This window comes from Embiotoca jacksoni, unplaced genomic scaffold (assembly GCF_022577435.1).
Source record: "Embiotoca jacksoni isolate LCO1_2020_lvr unplaced genomic scaffold, fEmbJac1.0.p SCAF_2, whole genome shotgun sequence".
In the NCBI taxonomy this organism is placed as follows: Eukaryota; Metazoa; Chordata; class Actinopteri; family Embiotocidae; genus Embiotoca; species Embiotoca jacksoni.
In genome coordinates this window covers 16,377,939-16,403,896 of record NW_027185340.1, presented here as the reverse complement: position 1 = coordinate 16,403,896, position 25,958 = coordinate 16,377,939, and the positions used below count along the sequence as shown (strand labels likewise).

Below are 25,958 nucleotides of genomic sequence, written 5' to 3'. Positions count from 1 at the left end.
CAATTTAAATACTCAAGAAAAAACTGCAGATTAAGCTTCTGTTGTACACGATTTATTGAATACTAGACTATAATTAATGTTAATGCATATTACAGTAAACTGTTCTTTTCAGGCATAAAAAATTACTTGACAAAAACAGGAAACATGCAACATTCTGACTACTCGAACATTTGTCATGAATAAACAATTGTGAGGTGAGATAAATATAAAAAGCTTTAATTAAACATTGAGGAGTCACTGAAGCTGCTGTGATATACTACACTCAAAATGAGGTAGCTCTTCAACTTTTTAAACTAACACACAATGAAGCCATTTTTGAATAAATCTTCTTTATAAAAAGTATAAAATTCACGGGAAGAAAAAATTAGATTTGAATAAAATGCTACTTTTCTGTTCGATGTTTCTCAAGACAGACGAAGGAAACAAACTCTAAGTGCTCTTATCATGCAAGACAAAAATCAGATGCCATTTCTGATATCTCACTTAAACTGTTTGAATAAATGTGTTTTCTAACCATATTTGCATTTTTTTAAATATAACAAATTCACTGATATCTTTTCCAAAGTTGAAGTCTCATTTTGAAAGTTCACCTCTAATATGTGTTGACACTTTAATGTGGACTAAACTCAAGATTTTTTGGCGCAGTTTGGTCAGTTTGAATCCATATATAATAGGATTCACCATTGGAGGAATAATTAAAAATTCCATTGACATGAAGTTACTGAAATCTTGAGATACATCAGCAGAGCCAAATCTCATGTACAGTACATCCAAAAGGACAGCTATTGAAAAAGTGATCAAAGAGATTAAATGTGGAAGGCACGTCTGCATAAACTTCCCTTGTTTCTCTTTAGATGATATGCATATTCTTATCACATACATGTAAGACCAAAAAATAAACACAGCATGTCCGAAATAAAATAACATATTAAAGTATGAAACTGCGCTGTTTGCGAACGGTGGTGAGCATGCAAGACGGACTATCATCCAGTTAACGCAATAGACCTTGTTGATGTGTGAGCCACATAACCTTACACCTAATAACGTCGCTGTGTTCATAAACATACAATAGAGAGGTATGAGCCAGGATAAAAAAACAAATATCGAGACTCTCTGTTTTGTCATAACCGCATGGTAAGCTAGTGGGCGACACAGAGCCACATATCTGTCGTATGCCATGAGGGCTAAGATAGAAACATCACCACAAGTTGATGAGTGTATGACAAAACCCTGTAGCATGCATCCAGCATAAGAAATCACATGAGAGGACAGAAGATCCAAAAGGAATTTGGGGTAAAAACCAACAGTTCCATACAGAGAATTGATGCACAGATTACACAAAAAGATATACATCGGCTCATGGAGGTTTTTATCTGAAATAATGGCAACAATAAGAACAACATTGACCAACAGAATCATTAAGTACCACAGTAAAGTTAGCAAAAAGAGGGCAATTCTTTGATCCTGTGTGTAATTTAAACCTGTCAGAGTAAGCAGCAGGACCACTGAAGCATTTTCCATCATCTGTAAATTTTCTCTACTCCAAAACACAAGTTATATTCACCACATCAAATTACCCATAACAGCAGCTGCCAAAGTTTTAGAGGGTCACACAGAACATCCTCTGCTCTGTGATGGTTCCTCAACGTTCCCTGCAGTAAATCCTTTCTGTGAAAACAACAGCAAGGCCTTGGGAATCAAACTGGCCAATCGCTGGGTTGGTGAAGCTGTCAAAGGCGGAACCAAAGACTCAGCTAACACTTTGGCCTGGATTTTCAGCCGTGTACGACAAGAGTTGTAAATTAAATTGGCTCTTTGAATTTCTGATGACTGCCAGACGTTTTGCTTTAAACTGGGATGATGCATCCCGCACAAATGCAGCCAATATCTTCAACACAGTTACCTGCAATTTGATTACACAACTATATTTTTCCAAGAAACCAATTAATATGAAATAGCACAAATGTTTTGAAGGAAACGTAATATCGGGTTTTCAGAATTTTGTCAGTTAATGCATCTGACAGGTTGTAAAATATTTACTGATAACATTTCTTATTTATTTCCTGCCAAAATATCAGATCTTTCAACAATATCCTTTATATAATACGTATAAATGTTCCGGGGTTACATTTAGACACTGGCAATGCACGGTTTAAGTAAAGAACACAATGTGATTTCTTTTGTTTGTTTGTTTTGTCATTTAATTTTTTTTTTCCCATTCATTTTAACATATTAACTTTGTACAGAAGTAAAGAAAATACAGATGTGTTGTGATATGAGAGGATTCAAAGTTAGTGGATAATAAATACCTAATAAATCCAAGTAGACAAAAAAGAAAATGTTGAAAAATAAACAAGGTAAATGGTACCCCAAACGTTGTTGCATATACTGTGCATAAAGTACCCTCTAAAAAACGTTGCACCTTAAATATAAGCCACAAAAATGTTCCACTTTGTTTACTGTGGAGATCATATCTTCAAAGGCAGTCTCTGTCATGAGTTCAAGCTACTCTGTAAACTCTGAATTTATTTGGGTTCCTTCAGTGGAACAAGCCTGGACAGTACACTGAAGCCTGTTCCTGTCAGCCCAAAGTCTATTTCAGTAACCCCGTAGTAGCACGAGAGATTTACCCCCTAACAAAGTGCTTAATCAACAGGCTCTTGTTTTTTGCCTCATCAATAAAACAAACAGAATGTATATTGGCCTTTTCAAGCTAGACAATAAAAGCCAAAACCCTATTTCAGAAACAACTCTTTGCATGGCCTGATTTTCTCCTCTTATAGGAGGCTCTCCACATGATCCTTAGATCCTTCCATCCATGTCATCATCGATGGGTTGAATATAATTGATAGCAGGGACGGCAAGAACACCAAAAGGTTGAGCTTCAAAGGTTGAGGTGAAGCTGCTGCATTACAGTCGAGCTGAGAGGAGGTTTCATTCTTATCTCATTCAGAACTATTCAGCCAGCCAGCTTTAGAGAGAACAATACAGCAGCAGGTCTCCGAGCTTTTGTCAAGTGAATCTGATCAGAATGAGAGCTCATCTGCCTGTACACAGCAATAATCAGGATTGCTGTTCTGACAGAGGTAGAACAAGCTGAGCATGCGATGGGTACCGGTGGTAATCTCACCTCTGCGGCCTCAGCATCTTCGACATGAGTGGTTCCCAACCTTTTTTGTTTCGTTTTGTGGCTGACATACCCCCACAAATCTATCATTTGAGGCATTTAGGTACAACCCCTTTTCAATAGAAAAGTTGGGTGTAAAATGTAAATACAAACAGTATGCGATGATTTGCAAGTCACACAAACCCATATTCAGTTGAAAACAGACCAAAGACCACATATCAAATGTTGAAACTGAGAGATTTTATTGTTTTCTGAAAAATATATTTTTTTCGCGAACTGTCGATCAGTTTCTGAAATTGACTTTAGGGGTGGACTTAATTTTCTTATGTCACTCATGTATTGTTTTGTTTTTTTATTCAAAAATTCTGAAAATGAAATCAAACTGTTAATTTAACATGTCATTTGTTTGAGTGTATCACCTTTGTCTCAAGATCAAAGGTTTGCTTGCCTAAATATGTCAAAAAAGCTAACTTCCCTTGGGACGTACTCACTTTTTCACTTGACTGTATGTGTGATATTTCAGTTTTTCTTTTTTAATAAATTTGCACAAATTTCTACATTTCTGTTTTTTTCTGTCAAGATGGGGTGCTTAGTGTACATTAATGAGAAATAAAATGAACTTTTTTGATTTTAGCAAATGGCTGCAATGAAACAAAGAGTGAACAATTTAAAGGAGTCTGAATACTTTCCGTACCCACTGTATATCCATGAAAATGTAGAATAGTCCAAACAATCTTAATCAATCATCAATTGATTATTTTTACAAAATAAGGCTTTATTTTTATTTTTAATTTTCAACATGTCCAAAATTCAATGTTTGCAATAACATTTTCTGTGAGACTTTCATTTCCGTGACAAAAAGGGCACTTTTCATCATAAACCTTTTTTCGATAACTCAAAAATGCTGAAACAATATTCAGCCGAGTAAAAGGCTTTTGATCAAAAGCAATTACATTTTTATTTTTTAATTTCAGGGTTTAGATTAAAGATTAAAACAAAGTGATGGTCTGCATTCACCACCTTTACTATAACACAGGTAACAGTTGTGCAGTATGTCCATTTTTTAAAAGATGATCAGAAAACTCAATGTAGGTCAGACCACATCAAGACAGTACAGGTTATTTATTTTACCGTTATTTCTAAGGTTTATCTGATGAAGCAGGTTTTGAACACGGCAACATTCTTAACATGACTTTTCTCATTTCTGGTAACTTTAATCCATACACAAGAGGATTCAAAATAGGAGGAATCACAACAAACTCCAGTGACAGAATAACAGCTACAAATGGGTTGAGCTCTTCCAGATCAATTCTGCTGAGGGCAATGTCACAAAACACAGTAATAGAATAGTTAATAAACGTCACGATGTGCGGCAGGCAGCTCTGTATCACTCTGCTCTTGAATTCTGCGGAGTGTTTCCTACAAACGAGGAAAATTCGTAAGTATGTGTACAGGACGAAAGCCAGGGGAAGAAAGACAGTGCTCGTGGACACAAACATGCCGACGAGGTTATTGAGCACAGTGGTGACACATGATAGTTTCACAACAGGCCAGTTGGCACAGAACACCTTTGGTATCTCATTACCACACAGGGGAAGTCTGGAGGACAAATAAACACAGGTTGCAATGGAGAACACTGGATAGATGCATGCGAAGGCGACCAACTTAGAGACCACACCGGAGGTTATTTTGTTGTGGTAATGCAAAGGCTGGCACACAGCAACATACCGGTCATATGCCATTATGCCCAGCAGGGTGAGTTCATAGGATGCATAGGTGTAAATGACGTAGATCTGAGTGAAACAAGCTGACCGGGAAATCAAATGAGTGTCGGCAAGAAGGTCTTTTAGAAATCTAAAGAAAAAGCCAGCAGAGCCATACAGAGAGTTAATAGAGAGACACATAATAAACATATACATGGGCTCATGTAGAGTTTTCTCTCGTGATATTGCCGCTATTATGGCGAGATTAGCCACGACAATAAAAGCATACAACAGGAGACACAAGACAAATGTCAGGTAACGGTAGTTGCCCATGTCCACAAACATTGTGAGCTTAAAATAAAGGGGGTTAGTACTGTTTTCCATTTAACCCATAAACATGCATCACAGATTGTCTCCTGACAATGGTAACAATGCAGCTCCTCGTTTCCTGTTCAGTCACAGATTGGTTTTGACATTAATTTAGGCAGTGACAAGTGCTGAAAAACATTGAAACTGACGAGAGAAAAGAAAACATTCCAAACTGATAACTCATGCAAGACACTTAAAACTAAGATACATGTATTCAGAGTAAGTCCAGTAACAACAGGAACACAAGTCATTTATCGTCTCAGTTATATTCACCATATGAATTTAGGGTTTTTTAGGTCTCACCACACCACACTTGCATCTTGTTTTCTGTGTGTGGCCAGTGTGATGGCAGGTCACCACTGTGGACTCACAGAAGCAGCTGAGAGCCTCTTTAACTAGTCATACAAAGTTACACGGCCACGGTCATTACTCCATGGAGAATAGAAAACCGAACACGTCAGTTTGTTAGAGGTAAAGAATCCGACCTCTGCCCCCTGCAGACTTTGTAGCTCTTTATTGTCACCTGATTTTCCTCCTCTTCTCTTTGTCATAAAGAATATGGCCAGTAGAGGACTTTGCCTGAAAGTGCGGGAAACATGACTGATTCTGACCTTTTTTTTGGTGGGACTTGTTCTGAATGGCTGCACCTTAAGGTAAGGTGACGGGTCTGTCTTATAGAAGGGTTGGATGCAATGATAGTGAGTGAAAATATTGGTACCCAATTCAATTCAATTCAATTCAATTCAATTCAATTCAATTCAATTCAATTCAATTCAATTCAATTCAATTCAATTCAATTCAATTCAATTCAATTCAATTCAATTCAATTCAATTCAATTATTTGTCATTGCACAGCTGCAAAACAAAATTCAATTCTTTCCCCCACAGTAGTATATACTACGTTATAATGCATAAAAAGAAGACATCATCAACAAAGACAACACACAGTCCGCGCTGCGGTTTCAGCATGTGGTTGACAGTACTTTGAACTTTTAACTGGATGTGTGTTTATATAACTGTACAGTTTTAATCTAATAATACAAATACCGGCTCACACTAATGACGATTTCAGTATATAGGCTAGATCCAAGATGGTGACACAGACGGTGACCTTGGTGTTGTCACTGGCTAAACAGTATAGGGTAAAATAAGCTCATTTACACTCCACACATCTATTTTAACACTCTGAGCACTGTTATATTGTAGCACTATGTGTAAAAAATACTCTGTCCAGAGTCATATTTCTTGTATGGATAAACATACTCGACCAACAAAGATTCATAAAGATTTAATTCAGTTTAGATTTATCCGCAAATACCAATATTCATGCACTGTTGTAATTTCAGCATTTTACTGGAAAAAAATATTTCAATATTTGATTAAAAAAAACATTTGCGCTCAGGTTGGGAGTTACAGATGACAACCCATTATGACACACTATGTATAAATATAGGTTACCCATTTATATTTCAGTGTGTTTTTATTGTTATATTGCCTCCAGTCTCTGTCCTGTCTTATTTCTTACTCTGGTATGCTTTAATCTTTATTTCTTTTGATGTCTGTTGCTGAATGTGTACTGACAGCTGCTGCATACCAGAGTAAATTCCTCCTGTGATAACATACATGGCCAATAAACCTGATTTTAATTCTCTAAAACAGATCAAATCTAATCTGGTAAAACAGTAATGCTGATCTGGACCATAATACACTTTTCAAAACAACTGGTCACACTCACACTCAGACACACACACACTCACACACACACTCTCTCTCTCACACACACTCACACACACACACTCTCTCTCTCTCACACACACACACACACACACACACACACACACACACACACACACACACACACACACACACACACACACACACACACACACACGGGCCCTGAATGATGCAAGGTTACTGTAGTACTTTGAGGAGTCCCTTGGCCCTCGTAATGGCCACCACTGCTTTGACATCCCAAATGGATCTTCTCCGGTTGTTGAAACACTGAGCTTGGGGAGTTAATGTTACTGTACACTGACATCAGATAAGGAAAAAAACAAAACAATGCATGTAATACTGTAAATGTTTGTTTAACTCAACTCCTCTGAGGCAATGTTTAATGATGTCAAACTTAATGAGAGCCATGGGATGTTTTAGTGCTTACTGATTTATTTGGACATGGTCAACAGGTCATTATCTTTTCCATCCCCCAAGAGCAAGCACACACATTCTAAGCACACTTTGCCACCCTGGAGGGCTGTCCTTGGTAACCTAACCAAAACAAAAATGTTTTTCAGTTTGGCAAATGGTCAAGAGAATGAACAAGTGAAACAAACAATAGATGAGGGACCTAATGACCTCACATGTGTCTAGAGCAGGGGTCTTCAATGTATTTCAGGCCAAGGACCCCCAAACTGATAGAGAGATGGAGCAAGGACCCCCTACTATATATATTTTATAAAACATTTTTTTATATTAAACTGGAGGAGTGCAGGAGGGTTGGAGGGACAGGTCCAGGCTGGTCTGGCGCTGTGAGTGAACGTGTCCAGCTTGAGAGCTCATGTTTGACACTGAATGTGTGCATTTCTGACTGAAAGATAACATCTTCTGCCTCCATTTACCCATTCGCTACAATATGTTGGATTCATGTTAATGTGTATTTAAAGATATTTAAATTTATGGATTTTTTTTTTTTTTATAAACAAATGTGAAAAAAGAAAAATGGTCTAATCAACCAAAAATTTCAAGGACCCCCTGCAGTACCTCTGGAAGACCTCTGGTCTAGAGGCTTGAATGAAAGTGACACAAAGCTTGTCTCTGAACTCAACCATGACTTGTGTTGGATTACCTGCCTGACTGAAAACTGCATCAAATGTGGCGCCATATATGAGCATTTGGTTTATGAACAGAGCCAAATGCAGAGACACCCACTTGGCTGGGTATGTAGTATCAGGTGTTTTGAAACAAACTGTTGCCCCACAGAAGAAATGACCTCTGTTCTCAGACAAAAGAAGGATCAGTGTCACACTATTTAGTGGTTATAATAAAAAAAATTAAAAAAAATAAAAAAAAATTATATAAGCACACTTGGGGCTGGACAATAAAGTCTGACTGTAGATAATATTATGAGAAATCGATGCAGAGTTGAAATAGAGAATAATTTAACAATATTCTCTGTCATTGACTTTTTCAAAGCACTGACTAAATGAAGACACTAAAATCATGAATTAGTTCGTTAGAAATCTAATCAGTGTCACAAAATATGATATGAGGGTTCCATAAAAGCAAAAGGCTGTTTTGCCACGAATTAAAACGTGTTAATTGGGATTTCGCTGAAAATGAAAAAAAAAAAACTATGATCAAATGCAAATATATTTTTGTGCGTGCAGACTTGTAACAAAGAAGGCATATATGTCACAATATAACATATTTATATGTTAATATGCAGCAGCTAAACTGCGAGCTGAAGATATTCTCTATGAAAGGGTTAAACAAGAGGCCCGGCCGTTGTTACGCACTGTGAACAAATCTGCAGCTGACTTAACAGGACTCTTGGCTTCAGAGGCAGCTTTCAACTGGTAAGAAACATTTTTCTATATACAATCAATGTTTACTTTTGTTTGTGTAGCTCTTCCTTCAATGTTGTAAATGTCTCCGTATGCGCAGGTTTGACAATGCAGCTTGATTCACTCTGTAACTGGTTGTTTGGTTCAATGATTACTTCCTTTCCTCTCTGTTAAATATTAAAAATATGTGAAAAAAAACCTGTACCACAGGAAGTCGGTGAAGTTAAATGCCAGCCAGAGAGCAGAGTACACAAATTTCTGGACCAACAAAGAAACCAGAAAGAAGATAAGAAGATAAGAAGATCCAAGACAACAGAGAATTATACAGAAGGTAAATGACATTAAAACCAGAGGAATAAAACAAAGGTAAACAAGAAACTGAAGGAGAATAAGGACGAACGTTGCTCAACAAAGGAGTCTGTTTTGCAGCAGGGGTCAGAGAAGCCACATCTGGCAACACAGCAGAGACTGGAAAAACAGCTCCATGGCATACCGGCTGTTTGAAGGGAAGGATCATGCTTCCATCTACCAAAAGTATCGATTCACGCCGCCGAATGACCTCAAGAACATTATTATTCAGTACTTAGACAAAAAGGTATGCCGTGCCCAAATATATACAGTGTTATCATAACATTAAAAACCTTTAAATGGGGCATTTTATATGCTTTGTTAACAAGAACTTCACATATGTTAACATCTGCAGAAGGGACAGCCACATGTTCTGGCAGTGGATCTGGGATGTGGAACTGGTCAGAATTCTCGGCTCCTGGCGCCGCACTTTAAAGAGGTGGTGGGCATCGACATCAGTGAGTGTCAACTGGGGGAAGCCAGGGCTGTGCCAGGGTACCCGAACATCACATACAGGTAGGGGGTTGTGAGGAACAGCTAACAGCGGCTAACAGTCTGCTACCTGTAGCGATACATGTAAGACGATATATAGTGTTAATGATAGGCTCATGAGCACGACATCTCAAGGGAATTTCTTCAAATTCTGCAAAAACATTCACTTGGTCCCAAGGATGACGTTATTCAATTTTGGGATCAAAGGTCAGACGTCAAGGTCACAGTGACTCCATGTCTTCGCATTCTCGAGAACGTGATATCTGTGGAACACCTTGAAGAACTTTCTTCAGATGTGGTACAAACGTTAAATTGGACTCAGGGATAAACTGGAATGATTTTACTGGTCAAAGGTCAAATTTTAAGGTCATTGTGACCTCACATCAGCCTCATGCTTCTAAACATGATAACTTTGGAACACCGTGACTTTACCCTTAATATGTCTTAAGGTTTTATACTACTGCAAAGCTTAAGAAGAATTTGCATTGGTATTATGAATCAGCCAGTAAAAGCAATTTGGCAGCAATTACTATGGTCTCAGTATAGAAATCGTACAGAAATCGTATAGAAATTGTATAGAAATTGTATAGAAATCGTATAGAAATTGTATAGAAATCATATACACTGGCTGTACGATTTTTCCACTTCTCAGTATATGAATGACAGTATGACATGATGGACCAAAAAATACAACCTACCGCTGTTGGCATCAGGGGATACAAGCAGCTCCTCATGAAGTTCAACCTTAAAAGAGGAATGACGGGACAAAATAATGGATAAAGCCCTGAATGTTACTCAGTGGTAACGGTAGCTGGCAGCTGCTGAACTGATGAGTAGCCAACTCAAATTTGTTGTAGTTTTTTACAATGACAATAAACTGCCGTATGTCCTTATGTCCTCGTGGTAGTAAGAGTAAGCTATGTCTTCAGCTGTCCAGACAGAAGTATTTGGAGTTACATGGGTGATCTGTCTGTTGCACTTGCAGAACGGGGACGGCAGAGCAGCTCCCGTTTCCAGATGGTTCTGTCGACTTGTTGACAGCAGCTTCCGCCGCACACTGGTTTGATCCGTCGAGGTTCCTTGCTGAGGCAAGTCGGGTCTTGAAACCCGGGGGATGCATGGCGCTGCTGGGATACAGTGATTCTAACACCAGACTCCACTACCAGGATTGTGGAGACAGACTCAAACACATCTATGATGAGGTAAGTGTAGTATTAAAGGCCTCTGATTTCATTAGAATGGTGTTAAAGTGTATAATTAGTGCAAATAAACATTGACACAGAGGGGCAGTATCACCAGTGTCTAAACTATAGACTGCAGATCAAAATGGACTTAATCTCTTGGTCTAAAAAGTGAAGCCAATGCAGCGTCATAATTAAACTGGATTTTAGAATGTGTAGTATTTATTTGGCCAAATGTACCTTGCGGTGTCAAAGAAAGTGAAGAATGGTGGATCCGCACTGTAATTTGAACCTGTTCCGACATTTTGTAGGTTCTTCCTGGGTCCATGCTGCACCCTTTCACCAACTTTCATGAAAATCGGTCCATCCTGGAATACCTGTTTCCATACTTGTCAATACCTGTTTCTGAATGTGTTCAGAGAAAATATTTGGTTTGCTAACTTAGCATGAAGACTAAAGGCAAGGGAAAACAGGTGGCCTTGCTCTGTCCAGTGGTAAAAAAAAGCACCACTTAAACTCAGTTAACCAAAACTCCTGTCTCCTGTCTCATTGTGCATGAATCAAACGGCTATAATTTGTCACTTCAGAGAGATACAGTCTGTAAATGTATTTTTATAATGAACAATCAGAAGCAGTGACTGTGCGCCACCTCCCACAGTTTTGTCATCATACTCAAGTTGCCTTTTGTGATTTGAGACAGAACTGGACCCAAAATGCGAGACAGGAGACAAAAGGTGAAAGGTTACTGATTTATTGTAAAGGTGTGGATGGGGTGATTGGCTTAACCAGAGGGCTGGAGAGGTTAAGGTGGTAGTCAGGAGCTGGGAGTCTGGCGGAACAGGTGAGGAGAGTAGTGGAGCCAAGACGATTGGAGACGGGCGGAGCTGGAGAGGTGAGCGGCCAAGCTGGGGTGGCAAGAGACCAGCAGAGGTAACGAGGTGAGTGGCAGAGTCGGATGATCGGGAGACTGGCAGAGCTCAGGAGGGAATTAGCCAAAATGAGATGACTGAAGCCCAGCGGAGTTTAGAGGTGAGTGGCTGACAGCACTGAAGACAGGTGATTGGCGTTGCAGAAGAACATGGTCACAAAGAGAACGCTGAGGCAGAGCAGTCAGGTATCACTGTATATACCTAAGAGGACAAATAGTTAAACATCTGTATTAACTTTCTTTCAGGGGAAGCAGGTGCTGTTGCCATACACTAGCAACCCAGTACTTGTAACTGAGGGTAAGCTGGAGGAGCTGTACTCTGCCATCCCCTTTCCAGACAAAGAGAGGTAATTACAACAACTACAGTATTAAGTTGTACATCAGCAGTGTGCTGCTTCCCTTTTATCTTCATTTTGTGCTGCTTCAGAAGTATCTGATAATCCAAAAGTCAATACCAGCAAATGTGCACACCATTATCTCCTTATAGATAGCTGCCCAAGTTACTATTTTAGTTGTTAGATGGTTATATATTCTTTACAGAAATGCAGTTGCTATTTTCCATTGTTGTTTTTTTATGGGATTTTTATCTGATATTTATTTTATACTGATTCAACAGGATTGAGTCTTTTCAGGAAAAGTCTTTGATCTCAGTGAGGAACCTGGTGGGTTTCATTGAGTCCTGGTCCATGTTTCAAGTTTTCAAGAAGAAAGACCCCCAACGGGGTGAAGACTTGCTGGTCCACATTCAAAGGAGGTCAGCTGTACACACCACACACACATTCAGATAGCACAACCCAGTATCACTGCAAAGCGTGAAATAGAAACTCCAATCCAGGACAGCAAAACATGAGATAGACACATTTTGGGAAAGTTACACGTTTTGAAAGCATGAAACTTACACGCACTTAAATGTCATGTGATGTGGGATCATGGCACCACGGTCCCATAGCAGAGGTTTTGAGAACAAGTACAAAGGACATTTTTTGGCAATATTAAGAGGCAGTACAATGAAGTTTGAATCCAGGACGTGTCAATGTTTTTCTTAAATTGTTTTTTCTTTCCAAACCCCAGCCATGTTCTTTCTCCTAACCCCAACATATGCTTATTTCGTAACCCCAACCCTGTGTTTTTGCTAAAAGTTTTATTTTCCTTTAAATCACGTGGCTTTAAGCATGCAGTCAGTTTCATTTTCGTCTGCTACACGAAAATGTGTAACTTTCTCACCCAGACAGCGCAAAGCGTGGCTATCTCCTACTTTGCCGTGATACCGGGTTGGATAGCGACATAGCATATATAACCATACAAACCGAATATTTTTTTGTGGTGTTGTACAAGAGTTGACTAACCAATCACTGTACTCCTTGCAGGTTCCTCAAGGAGATGGGAGCCACGTCTCCTGACACTGAAATAGAGTGGGAGCTGGAATATTTCTGTGTCCTGGCTTCCAAACCACAATAGTCAACAATACTACAGCATTGGATGTGTGTTTTCAGAGACAGGCAGGCACATATATAAAGTTCAAAACAACAAATTCTTGATGCATTGAGGTGTGTTCTTGTTGAATGAAGACATATCTAAATAAATGTTTCCCTTAGTATGACTCCTATGCTGTATTTTATAAGTTTTCTTGATCAGAAAGTACGTTTCTTTTTATAGTGTAAGAACCTTTTAAAAACAGTTTCCAGTAACACAGCTGATCCCTTCAAGGATTATAGTCACAGTGAGATTATATAACTGGAAAAAAACATTTTTGTAATTTAACAAGCCAATCACTGTTATTCCACAGATGGGGTGCTTCGATACTTTGGTTTAAATTAAAAGATTTTTTTTTTCCACTCTTGAGAACATGGTATCATAAGTGGCCTATTTATTTAATATAACTTCTTTGTTCTTTGCCATTTCTTAGATAGAGGGTAGATTAACCAAAGTGACATTGCATCACAGTTCAGGTGGTTTACGCCTCAGATCATCACAGTAGTAGTCAGTGTTGACAGTCTGACCCTGGGGGGACACCGTCACAGCGCACGACCCCACTAGTTGTGCGCCTGACCTGATGCGCCCCTTGGAAATGCAAATGTCACTCAAAACACCTTTTCAGGCTCATTGTTTCATCGCTGTAGGCTTCCTAAAGCATTTCAAGGATCTCCGATTTACAGAGTTTGACAAAAAATGTGATGTGGCTCTCTTGTAATGTCCATGGACAAATCGCAGACCTACCCAGACCACTGCTCGTAAACCATGTGTAATTCAGGTGCTGATTTTGGTCAGGGGACGAAAACGGAGGTAGAACGGGATTCGAGTCCTTGGGGTGACACAAGGACAGTTTTTTTTCCCCTGAGCCTATCCAAGGTTTGTTTTTTCCTTACCCAAACCACCTGGGTTTCCACATAGTTATATTTTCCTAAAGTATGTGAAACAGTTCCATAAAAGTGGTGGCAGCACATATTAAGGATATATGGGCTAAATGTGGACATCACTGGACATTCAGCCTGGGAAAATTTGGGCCAAAATGAATGAGCTAAACGTGATGGAACTATGTGCTAAATGATGGCTGGGACTGATCAGCCTGGTTAAACAATGTACATGAACATCAAGTGCTCAGTGGGTACATACTGAGGAGCAGAACTGGATTTGGATTTTCAATTAAATACACGATTAAGTCTCCTCTGTTAAGGGTTTGCCTTGAGGGACATGGGATACAGTCCCCTATAAGATGCTCTTGCGTTTCATTAGTCTGGCCATTATGGTAGAAATTCAATTAATTTAAAAAGAAAAACAACATTTAACTGATTTTGTTACAGTAATTTGATGAAGGTGGAGTACTGAAGCACTGAACTCCAGCATTAACAACACAGACAGGTTGACCAACACAGCACTTTATCAGCGAAGGGATAAAGACCCTAACTACAAAAGCAGCATGTATACAATGGAGAATCAATTCCGAATCAAAATGAATCATGAGACTTCATTAGATCCCCACCCCCACATTTTTACCTCACCCGGATTATCTGTGGTGGTTTTATTTGTTCTGACAGAAACACATACCAACCCTTGACCCATAAACTGACCTTTACTCACACCGACCTTTTGAGTTTGACCTGGATTTCCATTTGATGTAATTGTCATGGATTGATTTAAAAATATAGAATTCTGATACACAATTACATGTTGGTTTTTTTTTGTTGTTTTTTTAAGTGTTTTGCTGCTGTCCCTTTAAAAGCCTTAATTATGAAACATGCCACATACCAGTGGAAGTAATGGGACCTCCCAGTTCTCAAGCGCCCCACTGTTTCCCTCTTTGTGTGTTTGTGTCTGGGTGTGTATCTGACTGTCGGCAGAAAGGAATTCAGTCCAGTCAATGTAGAGGTTTGCTCCTCTTATCTGGTAGAAAATATAAGATTGTGTGCTTTAATCCCTTTTAAAAAAATTTTTTATCGTAGATCAGCTGCTCTAAAAGGCATCAACTATCTATATGGCTTACCGTCTGTTTGAAGGCAAGGAGCATGCTGCTTCCTACCAGAGGTACAGGATCTCACCATCAGATCAGCTAATACAACAGGCGTTTGACTTCCTCGCAAAGCAGGTAAGTACAGGTGGTAAAAGGGTCTATCTTATTTGATAAGAAGCTATTGCAGGATAAAAATGTTGGAATTCTCTCCTGGGTGTCATTGACTATGAATAATGTCATAATATTAATGCCACATAACTTGCTGAATATGTTGTCAGAAAGGTCGGCCCTTTGAGCTAGCTGTGGATGTGGGATGTGGCTCGGGACAGGGAACGCTGCTCCTGGCCAAACACTTTGTTTCTGTGGTGGGGACAGACGTGAGTCCTGCCCAGCTGGAAGTGGCTTCACAGTGTGCTAAAGAGTCAAACATCACATATAGGTAAGCATGGACCAAACAAGAGACAGAATTACTATTGTTGTTGTTGTTGTTTTTTTTAACTTAATTTCAGTAAACAATGATTTTACTTCAGATACAGTCCATGAAAGCCATATTGCATGCATTGTGTTTTTAATTGGATTATTTTTCTGTTGTCAAAATTGAAAGTCCAACTTTTTCTGAAAAGTGTGAGATCACGCACACTTACAATGAATGATGAGATGGAAAAAAAAAATGTAATCACATCATTTGTTCAGCTCTGGTAAGCTATTTTACTGAATCTTGGTTCAAGCAGGAACAGTAGTTTCATACTTTGGTTTCAGAAGTGGGTCGCATTGTTCCGGCTTTAGCTTTGTGCTGTCAGACTTTCTGCAGAAACATACTTTATATTGTTTCAAGTTTTGAAAAAAGTTTGATTTGCATTCGCTCCTGTTCCGCCTTCAGACATTGTGTGGCCGAGGAGCTGCCATTCGCTGACAGCTCAGTGGACCTGGTGACGGCCATGTCGGCCTTCCACTGGTTTGACAGGCCTCGCTTTCTCCGAGAGGCCCACAGGGTACTGAAGCCTCGCGGCTGCTTGGCTCTGGTTAACTACACCATTGACATGGAGCTCAGCTACCCTGACTGCTGCTCACACTCACTAAACCAAGTCTGCAAAGAGGTACTCGCAGAACACTCACCTGAGTCAAGTTATTATGAATGTAAACTAATACAAGTTATTATGAATGTAAACTAATACAAGTCATTATGAATGTAAACTAATACAAGTCATTATGAATGTAAACTAATACAAGTCATTATGAATGTAAACTAATACAAGTTATTATGAATGTAAACTAATACAAGTTATTATGAATGTAAACTAATACAAGTCATTATGAATGTAAACTAATACACGTTATTATGAATGTAAACTAATACAAGTCATTATGAATGTAAACTAATACAAGTTATTATGAATGTAAACTAATACAAGTCATTATGAATGTAAACTAATACAAGTTATTATGAATGTAAACTAATACAAGTTATTATGAATGTAAACTAATACAAGTCATTATGAATGTAAACTAATACACGTTATTATGAATGTAAACTAATACAAGTCATTATGAATGTAAACTAATACAAGTTATTATGAATGTAAACTAATACAAGTCATTATGAATGTAAACTAATACAAGCCATTATGAATGTACACTGATACATAGATGATCACATCTGCAAAAATAGATACAGTATCAGATTGCACCGTTTGAATGGGTATAGTTACATGAAAACACACATCATCATTTAAACTGAACTAAATCTATGGCTGTGTCTCAATTAACATACTTATGTACAAACACTTGCAATATTGAATGCATAAATGTGTTCACTGTCAAGTATGGAAACGTAATAACAGGTGCTAAATTTCATCATCACATCAGCTGTATTGAACTTTCTGACCACATCTTTCAGACTACATTTCCATCTAGTGGAGGTTCTTGGTAAAAACATAGAATGTCAGTTGTTTCAGTTGGATTTACTTAAATTGCATATCGTTCAGCAGCATATTCTGTGAGTGAAAATGCAGCGTGTCAGTCAAAGTCAGACACAGTTGGAGTCTTTAATACCTACAAAAACATACACTAACTATGGATGGATTGCAACACACAGCTGTGTGTTAAAGCTTCTTTTTCTATATATATATATAAATATCACAGAGTAAAACATATCAGATTCGTGTTGTCTATAATGTGGTAGAAATTGACAATGTAATAACTCCTTCTCTATTAAATCTGATCAGTTTTATGCAGCCTTGAAACCTTATCGCAGCCCCCACCTTGGTCCCAGCACTATTGAGTTGTACCGGGAGGCTTATGAATCTATTTCATACCCTGACAAGGAATGGTGAGTGACAGCATCTTCTTATTTGGTCACTAATCGCATTTCGACACATGATCATATTCATACTGTAGGTCACACATAAAATTTGTACTGCCTGCTCCTGTCAGCTATTTTCTAACAGGAGTCTTTTTCACTCCAATTTTTACCATTTACATTTCTCACTCTAGAAAATGATCATTTTCAGTTAATTACCAGGAGTAATTTTCCTGCTCCCTCTCTTTGCCAGTTTGTCAGTACACAACAGTCACCAGTCAAATCAGTGATGTTGCATGATGCTCTGCAAACTAAAGATTAAACAAGAAATAATAATTTGTTTCTTTGGCAAATTCCATGTTAAATTTACAATAAAAAAAAAACAAAAACAAAAAAAAACATCCCTTTGTCATGTTTGATGTGTATATGTGTCCCCCTGCATGTAAATAATACATCCAGTGTTCTTATACTACAGGCAGGAGTGTATGTGGGACAGAAGGCCCATGCCTCTGTCCAGCTACATGGGGCTGGTGGAGTCGTTCTCCAGTTATCAGGCTCTGCTGAGAGATGACCCGCAGAAGGCCGCCCGACTCTCAGAGGACATCTGTCAAAGGTAATCTGGGTCTATTTCAACACACAGTACCTGTTTATAATGTTGGGAAGGTTCAATTTAGAATGTAATATGTCACAGGTTACTAGTTACCTTGATTGCAATTACACTTATTTTGTAATTTAATTACATAACTCCAATACATGTTACTAGTTACTCCACAACACGGCCTGTACATGCATAGTGATTTGTAGTTACAGGTATTTCTCAACATCATGTGTATTACATATATCATGTCCAATATGAAAATTAACATGATAAAGATGGAAACAGGTTTTGTGGGTGATAAATGAAAAATGTAACCAGCCCGTTGGTGGGGGAATATTTTTAAGATGTTCTTCCCACTGGCTGAATTATTATGCTCTCCATCTCCTGTGCTGTGTGTCTCCTCCTAGGCTGATGTCTGTAATGAGGGTGATCTCCGCAGACACAGAGGTGGAGGTGGCTGTCAAGTATTTCTACCTTCTGGCCTCTAAACCACAGGAAGCCTGACTCCTGCTGTCTCCTGGATTTTCTAAACAATGTCATGAACCTTTTTTAAGGACACAGAAACTCTACCATCCAGGATTTTATGCTCTTTTCAGTATGAAGGTTTTTCTCCTTGACATCTAAAGTTTAGGACAAGTTAGTGTGCTTATTTCTAACTCACATGTAAGCTGAAAGTTTCACCTTCAAATGTGACTTACTCAAAAACAATTGAGGTTATTTACTTTTAGTAAGATGAGAAGATTTGTACCACTCTAAGACATGAGGGCGGTACCAGGCCTCTGCTGTGACTTTACCAAACCTGTGTACATCTTTCAACTTACTTTTTAACATCTGCATACAGCATTCCTCTTCCCTTATATGGTGCTGACACTGTGTATGTATAGGCTTGCATGTAATTAGGGACTTGCTGTAATACAGGTGACTACAGTACACATTGATATTGTAACTGATCTTCTGTGTAGGGGTCTTCAAATAAAAGTGAACAGTGATCAACCAGAGATTGTTTTACTAAATACCACTAGAGGGAGACATTTGATCAAAGGTCCTGGACATTATTGGCACAACATCCTCTGTGACCTGACAGAGGACCACCATTAAAGTCCCATCCTTTGTTGGCAGGAAAATATCAGAACGTGGACTTTTAATGACCGGATAGTCTCCCTGTATATTGGTAACATGTTCATATTACACATCTGTTCTGTGATACAGTCGAGGGAAAGAAATTTAAATAGCTTTTAATACTGTGTGTAAATTGAGCCCAAATGATTGTTGTTGTAATGTATTGAAGTTGTTCTCTGCCATCAGAATCTGTTGACAGAATACAATATCGCAGCCTTTCAGAATTTTTGCTTGCTGAGAAAATATTTTAGTGAGATAATGTAATTTGCTCCCATTTTTCTTCCATTTGACTATATTTTCAAAAACGCATTTCTCACAGACATTATTCAGAGATTTTGTATTTTACAACAGAGTTTTGTCCACTTATCAGTAGACAACTGTTCCACTTCTCAGTGACTATACTATACAGACAAATGCAGATGACAGTAGATTACAGTATGTGCGTGCTCTTTGGGGTTTGTCGCTGTAAACCCACGGACTCCAGAATAATCATCATCGCTAGTCTTATTTTTAAAGAGCTCCTATCAACAGAAATAAGTAATCGTGAGCCCTATTTAGTGTACATAAATCTCTTGTTTGAGTCTTTATTAGTCATGTTTGTTTAGCTTAAATAGCCTCGATGCTCTTATTTATGACGTCTGGCCTCTTTCTTAGCTTCTGAATCTTCTGGAGACATTTGCAATAAACACACTAAAGTTTCATCAATGTTAAACCATCAGTAGTTTTCTGCTACTGATAGCTGCTGACATGACTGGAGGTCATGGCTTTACCGTTTTCTGACAGGTTTTCTGAGTGGGAATGTCTGTATTCTGCAGAAAGGGGCAGAAAAGCTTTTAGCCTTTAGCTATTTTTGGTTTTTAACTCTGAGACTTTTGTGCTTTACAGCTATCAGGCCACCTCGTTCTGAGTGTGTATGTAATAATTTGTTGAAATTCACTGATCAAAATGAATAATTTGGTGGTTGTGGGTATCACGAGTTTCTTACTTCACTGTATCATTTGAATTTAAGAGATAAAGTCATGATAATTTCAGGACAAAGCCAATCAAGTGTTATTTAAACCAGGCTGAAATAAAAAAAAAAATTCTGTGTGTAAAATGCAGCTATAAGTCATCATAATGCAATTTTCTGTGACTGTAATACAATTTTTTTTGTAAAAATGCTTAATAGTATTTTTAAACATGCTTAAAATCTTAATTTAATATATGTGATAGTTATAACTAATTTGAATTGTGACACAAAGTCTGAAACACTTGGAGTTTCTATATAAAAAAAATAAAAATAAAACCATGGCGGCTTCTGGCAAATTTGAGCCTTCCCATCTCTCTATTGTTGTAGTTGTATGAGGTGCAAACTTCCCTTCAGATACTTAACGCTATTGTCTGCTAGATTATTGATGGAATCAATAGCAGTCCAGCCTGTCAAATCAGATCTGCTCTCTTGAGCAGCTGACAAAACTCATCACACACTCCGCTTCAAGTGATTTACTTTTATTGATCTGTTTTTGAAATATGTCTTTTAGAAATACCATAATGCTGCAGTGTATCAGTGTCTGTAGTCTCTTCAACCTCACAGACTGTCTATCACAGATTCATGTGACAATGTGACTGGTGTGTGAGTGGGTGAATGGGAGAAAAATTGTAAAGCGCTTTCAGACTGCTAAAGTAAACAGGTGCAATGTAGATGCAGACTATTTATTATTTATATAGACACAGTTTGACATGTTCGACATATTGTATACTTATACATGTTATATTTTTAGATTTTTAATGGTTAATATCTACAAAGTAATATAAGCAGGGGTAGGCTTCACTCCCTTGTGCCCCTGCCCAGGATAAAGTGCGTATGGATAATAGATGGATGGATAAAGATAGGACTCATTTGCCTGATTATTTATATTAGTCACAAGAAACATCTTTCACCTTCCTAAAAAAGGAAGAGATCATTTTTAGGTCCAAAATGTTTGTTTGAGAGCACATGTGATTGATGACATGAATAAAATGGAACCTGCTGCTTTACATCAGTGAGACTTGGCTCAGATAGGAACTCTCCTTCTGTGTGTCAGACTGACTTCAAACCAAGCGAGCTGCTCTGTCAAAAGATAAGCCAACTCGACAAATATCTTATCTTAAAAATCCCATGAGCTGGGATGGTGAAATGTAGTAAAGAGCAGGTTCCTGAGGCTCCAGGGAGCAACATATTTCCTGGTTTTATCAGTGCTCCAGGGAGCAACATATTCAAATTTCAGCCCCCAAATCATTAGCATGTAGCAGATATTATGACCTTTATCCCCTTGGCAGGACTCTGCACCAATAGTAAGGTGTTGGAAATGGACAAACAGGGCCCAAACAAAAGGAGAAGTCACAAATATAAAGTTGACCGCAAACGTAATGAAGCCTTAAATATGCAAAACCGTATTTTTGTGGATATGACCTCACAAAATACAACTGGTTGCATAGTGAAATATTTGTGGGTCATTTCACACATGCGTGGAGCGTCTTATGGTTGCAACAAATAAGAACTTCCTGTTTTGTGACGCTATATGATGATAGCAACTGTGCAGCGTGAGAAAAAAATAAAAAAAAACCCAGTATAAAGTGGTATTGTGATGACATATGCATTAGTCATGATCTTGCAGAGAACTTTTTCCTTAAACTGAGTAGACGCTACGCTCACATCTGGGTCATTTGGAGAGCAAAGCCCCCGGTGTAACAGTTTGTTTCTACATGATGAAGATTGGAGCCACGGGAGCTGCTGTCGCTGCTGCTGCAGTCACTGTCTGATCGGAATTGACAGCCAGACGTGTCTTTTATGTCCACTCACTGTAACTGGTGTAACTCTGATTAGTTTAGGAAATAGATTTAAGAATGTTATCCCAATAGTTTTATTGTAACACCAGTATCAGGTTAACATTTGATAACTTTGGCGTGTGACCAAATATCTCAGCTTTACTTTGTGGTTAGAACCAGTTAGCAAATGGTTAGCATTTAAATACATTAAAATATTTCCTCAGTTCTACTTTCCTGCAGGTTACATTTTCAATTTAAATGAACTGAAACTACTCAAATCCAATACAAATGATATACAGCAAAGTGACTGTAACATTTGAAACAATATTTATATAGTTTGAAGACGTTTAAGAGCCCAGCTTGACATTTTTATGCAACGTTGCCGGGAGTCGTTAACAAAAGAACTGACAAAGTAAAATGTAGCCAGCAAACGCTTTCTTTGCCAATTTAAAGTTTTTTTGTGAAGCCCAGAAGAAGAGCCTGCTTCTGGGTGTTGGTGGGGGCCACTGTGCGAAGAAGTAGTTCCAGTGCCCCGAAGGAGGAAGAAGTGGAGCTTGAACTTTGTCCTGTTTGCTCTGATGCCAGACAGATTTCCTTGAGGTTGATTTAAATGTTTGGACACATCACACCCAGTTCCTAAATATTGAAGCTTGTTAGAAATATCCCGAACAGGGGATGTGGGGTGGACACTGATGAGGCAAACCTTTGGCAATCTTACTGGTTTTATCAGTCTTGTTGACATCATAGAGCTGTTCTCTTTTTGTTGTCTTCACCATCCTCAAGGTTGGTGTTACAGGATGTGCTCGGTTTGGGTGGAGGCAATTAGCAACAGTGCCGAGGCTGCAGTGTGTCAGGATACATTATCTTGGGCCCGCTTGTAGCAGCTAAATAAAAAATGGTCCTGCTTGGGTGGACGCTATCTTCCCCAAAAAGCTGCCGGAGCCTCCACAACAGACAAAAGTTTCCAAAATAGCTGATCTCTTTCAGGCTACAAGATTTTCCTGAGTCATGAGTTAAGGTCTAAGTTGACCATGTTCAACAATCTACTGACGACATTCAGTGGCACTAATTTGAAAAAAAAAACAACTTGGCTTCTAGTTTGTCCAGGCAGTTTAACAGTTCAGTGAAGACTATTTCCATTATGATAGTGTTTGATTTCTGGTTGCTCTGTTCAAACATCACTAGCTAGAAGACTTTGAATAATTTGGTTGTATGAGGAATTTCTCCCTTTTATATCACTGATCACAGCATCAGGGAGAAGTTAGTACAAGTTCAGAGTAAGGCCATCCTCAACGAGCTGCTGGCGGGGCCATGGACTCTTTGTCTGCATTTTACTGTCTGGAAAATCATCATTCAGTTGTACGGTGATCAGATCCAAACAAACTGAATGCGGGGAAAAGTGTATGTTTGTGTGGGACAATGTGTGACGATGCTGAGAGGTCGTCTGAGATTTTGACTCGTCCAACACAGTGGACTATGCAGGTTACAGGTTAGGCCTTAAGCATGTGAAGGAGTAAACAAATATAATTGAATTGATTTTGACTTTCTGAACTTTAAATAAATACTTGTGCAGTAAGCATAAGAGGAAGCTAGTGCTGGCAGCAAAGATGGTGACACACTAACCTGCACTTGATCCCAAGTATTGACTGTACAATAACTCCCCTCTGGCAAAATCCATCACACAACAATAACACTGTTGTCTGTGTTTCTTGGTTGTTTGTATATATATACTGTGCATTTTTATATATTTTTTTACTGTTATTTTATTGCTTTTTATGATTTTATTATTATTTTATTGCTTTCCTATATGCTGCTGTAGCGAAAAAAAAAAATTCCCTTTGGGGATTAATAAAGTAACGACCTAACCTAACCTACCTAGGTATGTGCAGTTTGATTGACATGAAAAACAGCACCAAAATAACAGCAATTCTCTGCTTTCTTCACAGACTTTGGGGAAAATCCAGAGTTTAGCAAAGCGTCTGTCCTGCAGTGTTGACTTTTGAAAACAAGAGCAAAATGTGTCAAAATGGGGGATGTCGTTTCAAAATGTGAGGCGCAGGAGAAGAAATGAAAATGCTGGCCAGTCCCACATAAAGTCACACCTGGTCACCCTATTTGGTTGTAACTAACAAAGCTTTACTTAGTTTTGAACATCTTAAAAAAAAACATTTTCTGATGTCCTTTTGTGTCAAATTACTTTAAAATGTGAAGGAAAAAAGTAAAGACCCTACAGAAATATGGCATCTTGTTTGTGTTTAATTTCATGTCAATATTATAGTGTTCTATAGGAAAATGTGTATCCTGCAGTTAAAGAGTAGGAAACCAATTCGTTTTTCTTTAAATCGAAAATAAAATTAATTTTAAAGTAAACTAACAAGAGAAACGATATCGGCACGACTGAGCTTGAAATGACTTGCACGTGCACTTTGAGGTGTGAGCACAGCATAACCTCAGATTTTGGAAGTCACTAAAACTTTTATGAGCTTTTCCATTGGTGAGGTAAACAGCCAAGAAGGAGAGATGAAGATGAAAGTGTGTATAATGCCTTCAAGACAACTCAAACCCTGGCACGAACACAACATGGCAGTCGGAGTAAAATTTGAATATCTTTGTATCCGGCATGCAGACAACAGCTGCTTCTTTTACTTTAGGTGAATATTTTCTTAGTCATTGTTGGGATGCAGATATCAGTGCTGACAGAGGCTTAACATTTCATTTTTCAAGAAAAAAGATAAACAGAAGTCTGGAAATCCTTACGGGGCATCTACTGTCAGCTAATTGCCCCCTTTGGATAGAAAAGCATGACAAACTTAGTTTTAAATCTCCCTCTTTACTCTTTTGTTCAGCCCGGAGACCCAAAAGTGACAGTAATATTTTATTTCAAAGTGAATGCTCTAATTTTCAGCCCTGGATTTTCTTTTTTATGGGTCATTTAAGGAGAAAGCGGAAAGTTTAATTTGTTGATTTCTTCACTGTTAATTTTCATGATGATTCTTTTTTAATTATTCAACAAATCCACTCTTGTTTTTTTTTTTTTTATATATTAATTATGTTACTGCTCTCATAGCAACTGCACACATGAGATGTGTGCATTGTCCTCATTAGAGATTCACTGAAAAACAAAAGTAATGTCTGAAGAGCACCATGCGCAGTGAAGTGAGTGAACACAACATTGTTGCAGGGGCAAATTCTTTGCTGTATGAGTACTGCAGAAAGCCTGATGGCCAACACCTGTCAAGACAGATGTAGACAAAATACAATATAATCAGCTGTTTCAAGATTTATAGGCTCCTCTTTTTCAAAACCTTCATCTAACCAGACATTAAAGAACGTCATTTAGTGTACAGTGTACAGTGTACATATACACATGCAGAGGTTTTTTTTTTTTTTTTTTTTTTTTTAATATAGTAAAGGGGTATTTGTGTTTACTCCAAGAAGTGAAAAAGCTGTTCTTTCAAACAGAAAATCTCAGTTTGCCATTTTGCAAATGGCACTCTTTATGTTTATTTTTATTTTTATGTTTATGTTATGCCAACCCTTACCCTAAATTGTAGGGACCTATCTGTTTACAGTCAGATTATGGAGACAAAAAGTGAGTCTCTTAAATATTGAAATGTTAAGGTGAAGACATGTTTCAAGATTTGAGTAAGGGTTAGTGATAGGGAAGTGGTAGTTAAGGTGTATGTGGTTTTGTTACCTTATTGGGACCTTCTCTGGTATAAACACTGAACATGTCAAAACTAGTAGTCCTCATGGGGACTTTTATTTTATTTTATTCTATTTAAAAACAAATATTTTATTTCGTTGTTCTTTTAAAATATAATTTAAACTGAAGCAATTTAATAACTGTAATGTTAATATTCAAAGCCGAACATAGTCGGACCACTAAAACAAGATTACTATTCGTCAACAGCTCTCCGGAACCATTTATCAGCTGCCGTGTCTCCACGGACAACAACAACGACAGGTATTCACCGCACTTCCGTTGCCCATGAC

The 25,958-nt window shown here is 38.2% G+C and overlaps 4 protein-coding genes across 4 annotated transcripts; 2 read left to right on the top strand and 2 right to left on the bottom strand.

The window, feature by feature from the left end:
• Positions 1-573: 573 nt before the first annotated feature.
• LOC138201660 (olfactory receptor 5AR1-like) lies at positions 574-1,524 on the bottom strand. Its single transcript, XM_069155276.1, has one exon. The coding sequence runs from the start codon at positions 1,522-1,524 to the stop codon at positions 574-576; it is 951 nt and encodes a 316-aa protein (XP_069011377.1).
• Positions 1,525-4,266: 2,742 nt separating this feature from the next.
• LOC138201659 (olfactory receptor 4B13-like) lies at positions 4,267-5,214 on the bottom strand. The gene has a single exon (XM_069155274.1). It carries the CDS (start codon positions 5,212-5,214, stop codon positions 4,267-4,269), a length of 948 nt encoding a protein of 315 aa, XP_069011375.1.
• Positions 5,215-8,709: 3,495 nt separating this feature from the next.
• Positions 8,710-13,308, top strand: LOC138200755 (putative methyltransferase DDB_G0268948). Its single transcript, XM_069153638.1, has 8 exons — positions 8,710-8,774; positions 8,973-9,093; positions 9,192-9,357; positions 9,466-9,626; positions 10,588-10,804; positions 11,958-12,058; positions 12,328-12,465; positions 13,079-13,308. The coding sequence occupies exons 3-8, from the start codon at positions 9,247-9,249 to the stop codon at positions 13,167-13,169; spliced, it is 819 nt and encodes a 272-aa protein (XP_069009739.1). The 5' UTR covers positions 8,710-8,774; positions 8,973-9,093; positions 9,192-9,246; the 3' UTR covers positions 13,170-13,308.
• A 1,709-nt stretch (positions 13,309-15,017) lies between these two features.
• LOC138201360 (putative methyltransferase DDB_G0268948) lies at positions 15,018-20,138 on the top strand. The gene is made up of 6 exons (XM_069154777.1): positions 15,018-15,294; positions 15,438-15,598; positions 16,040-16,256; positions 17,385-17,488; positions 17,934-18,071; positions 18,464-20,138. Exons 1-6 carry the CDS (start codon positions 15,184-15,186, stop codon positions 18,558-18,560), a joined length of 828 nt encoding a protein of 275 aa, XP_069010878.1. The 5' UTR covers positions 15,018-15,183; the 3' UTR covers positions 18,561-20,138.
• Positions 20,139-25,958: the final 5,820 nt, after the last annotated feature.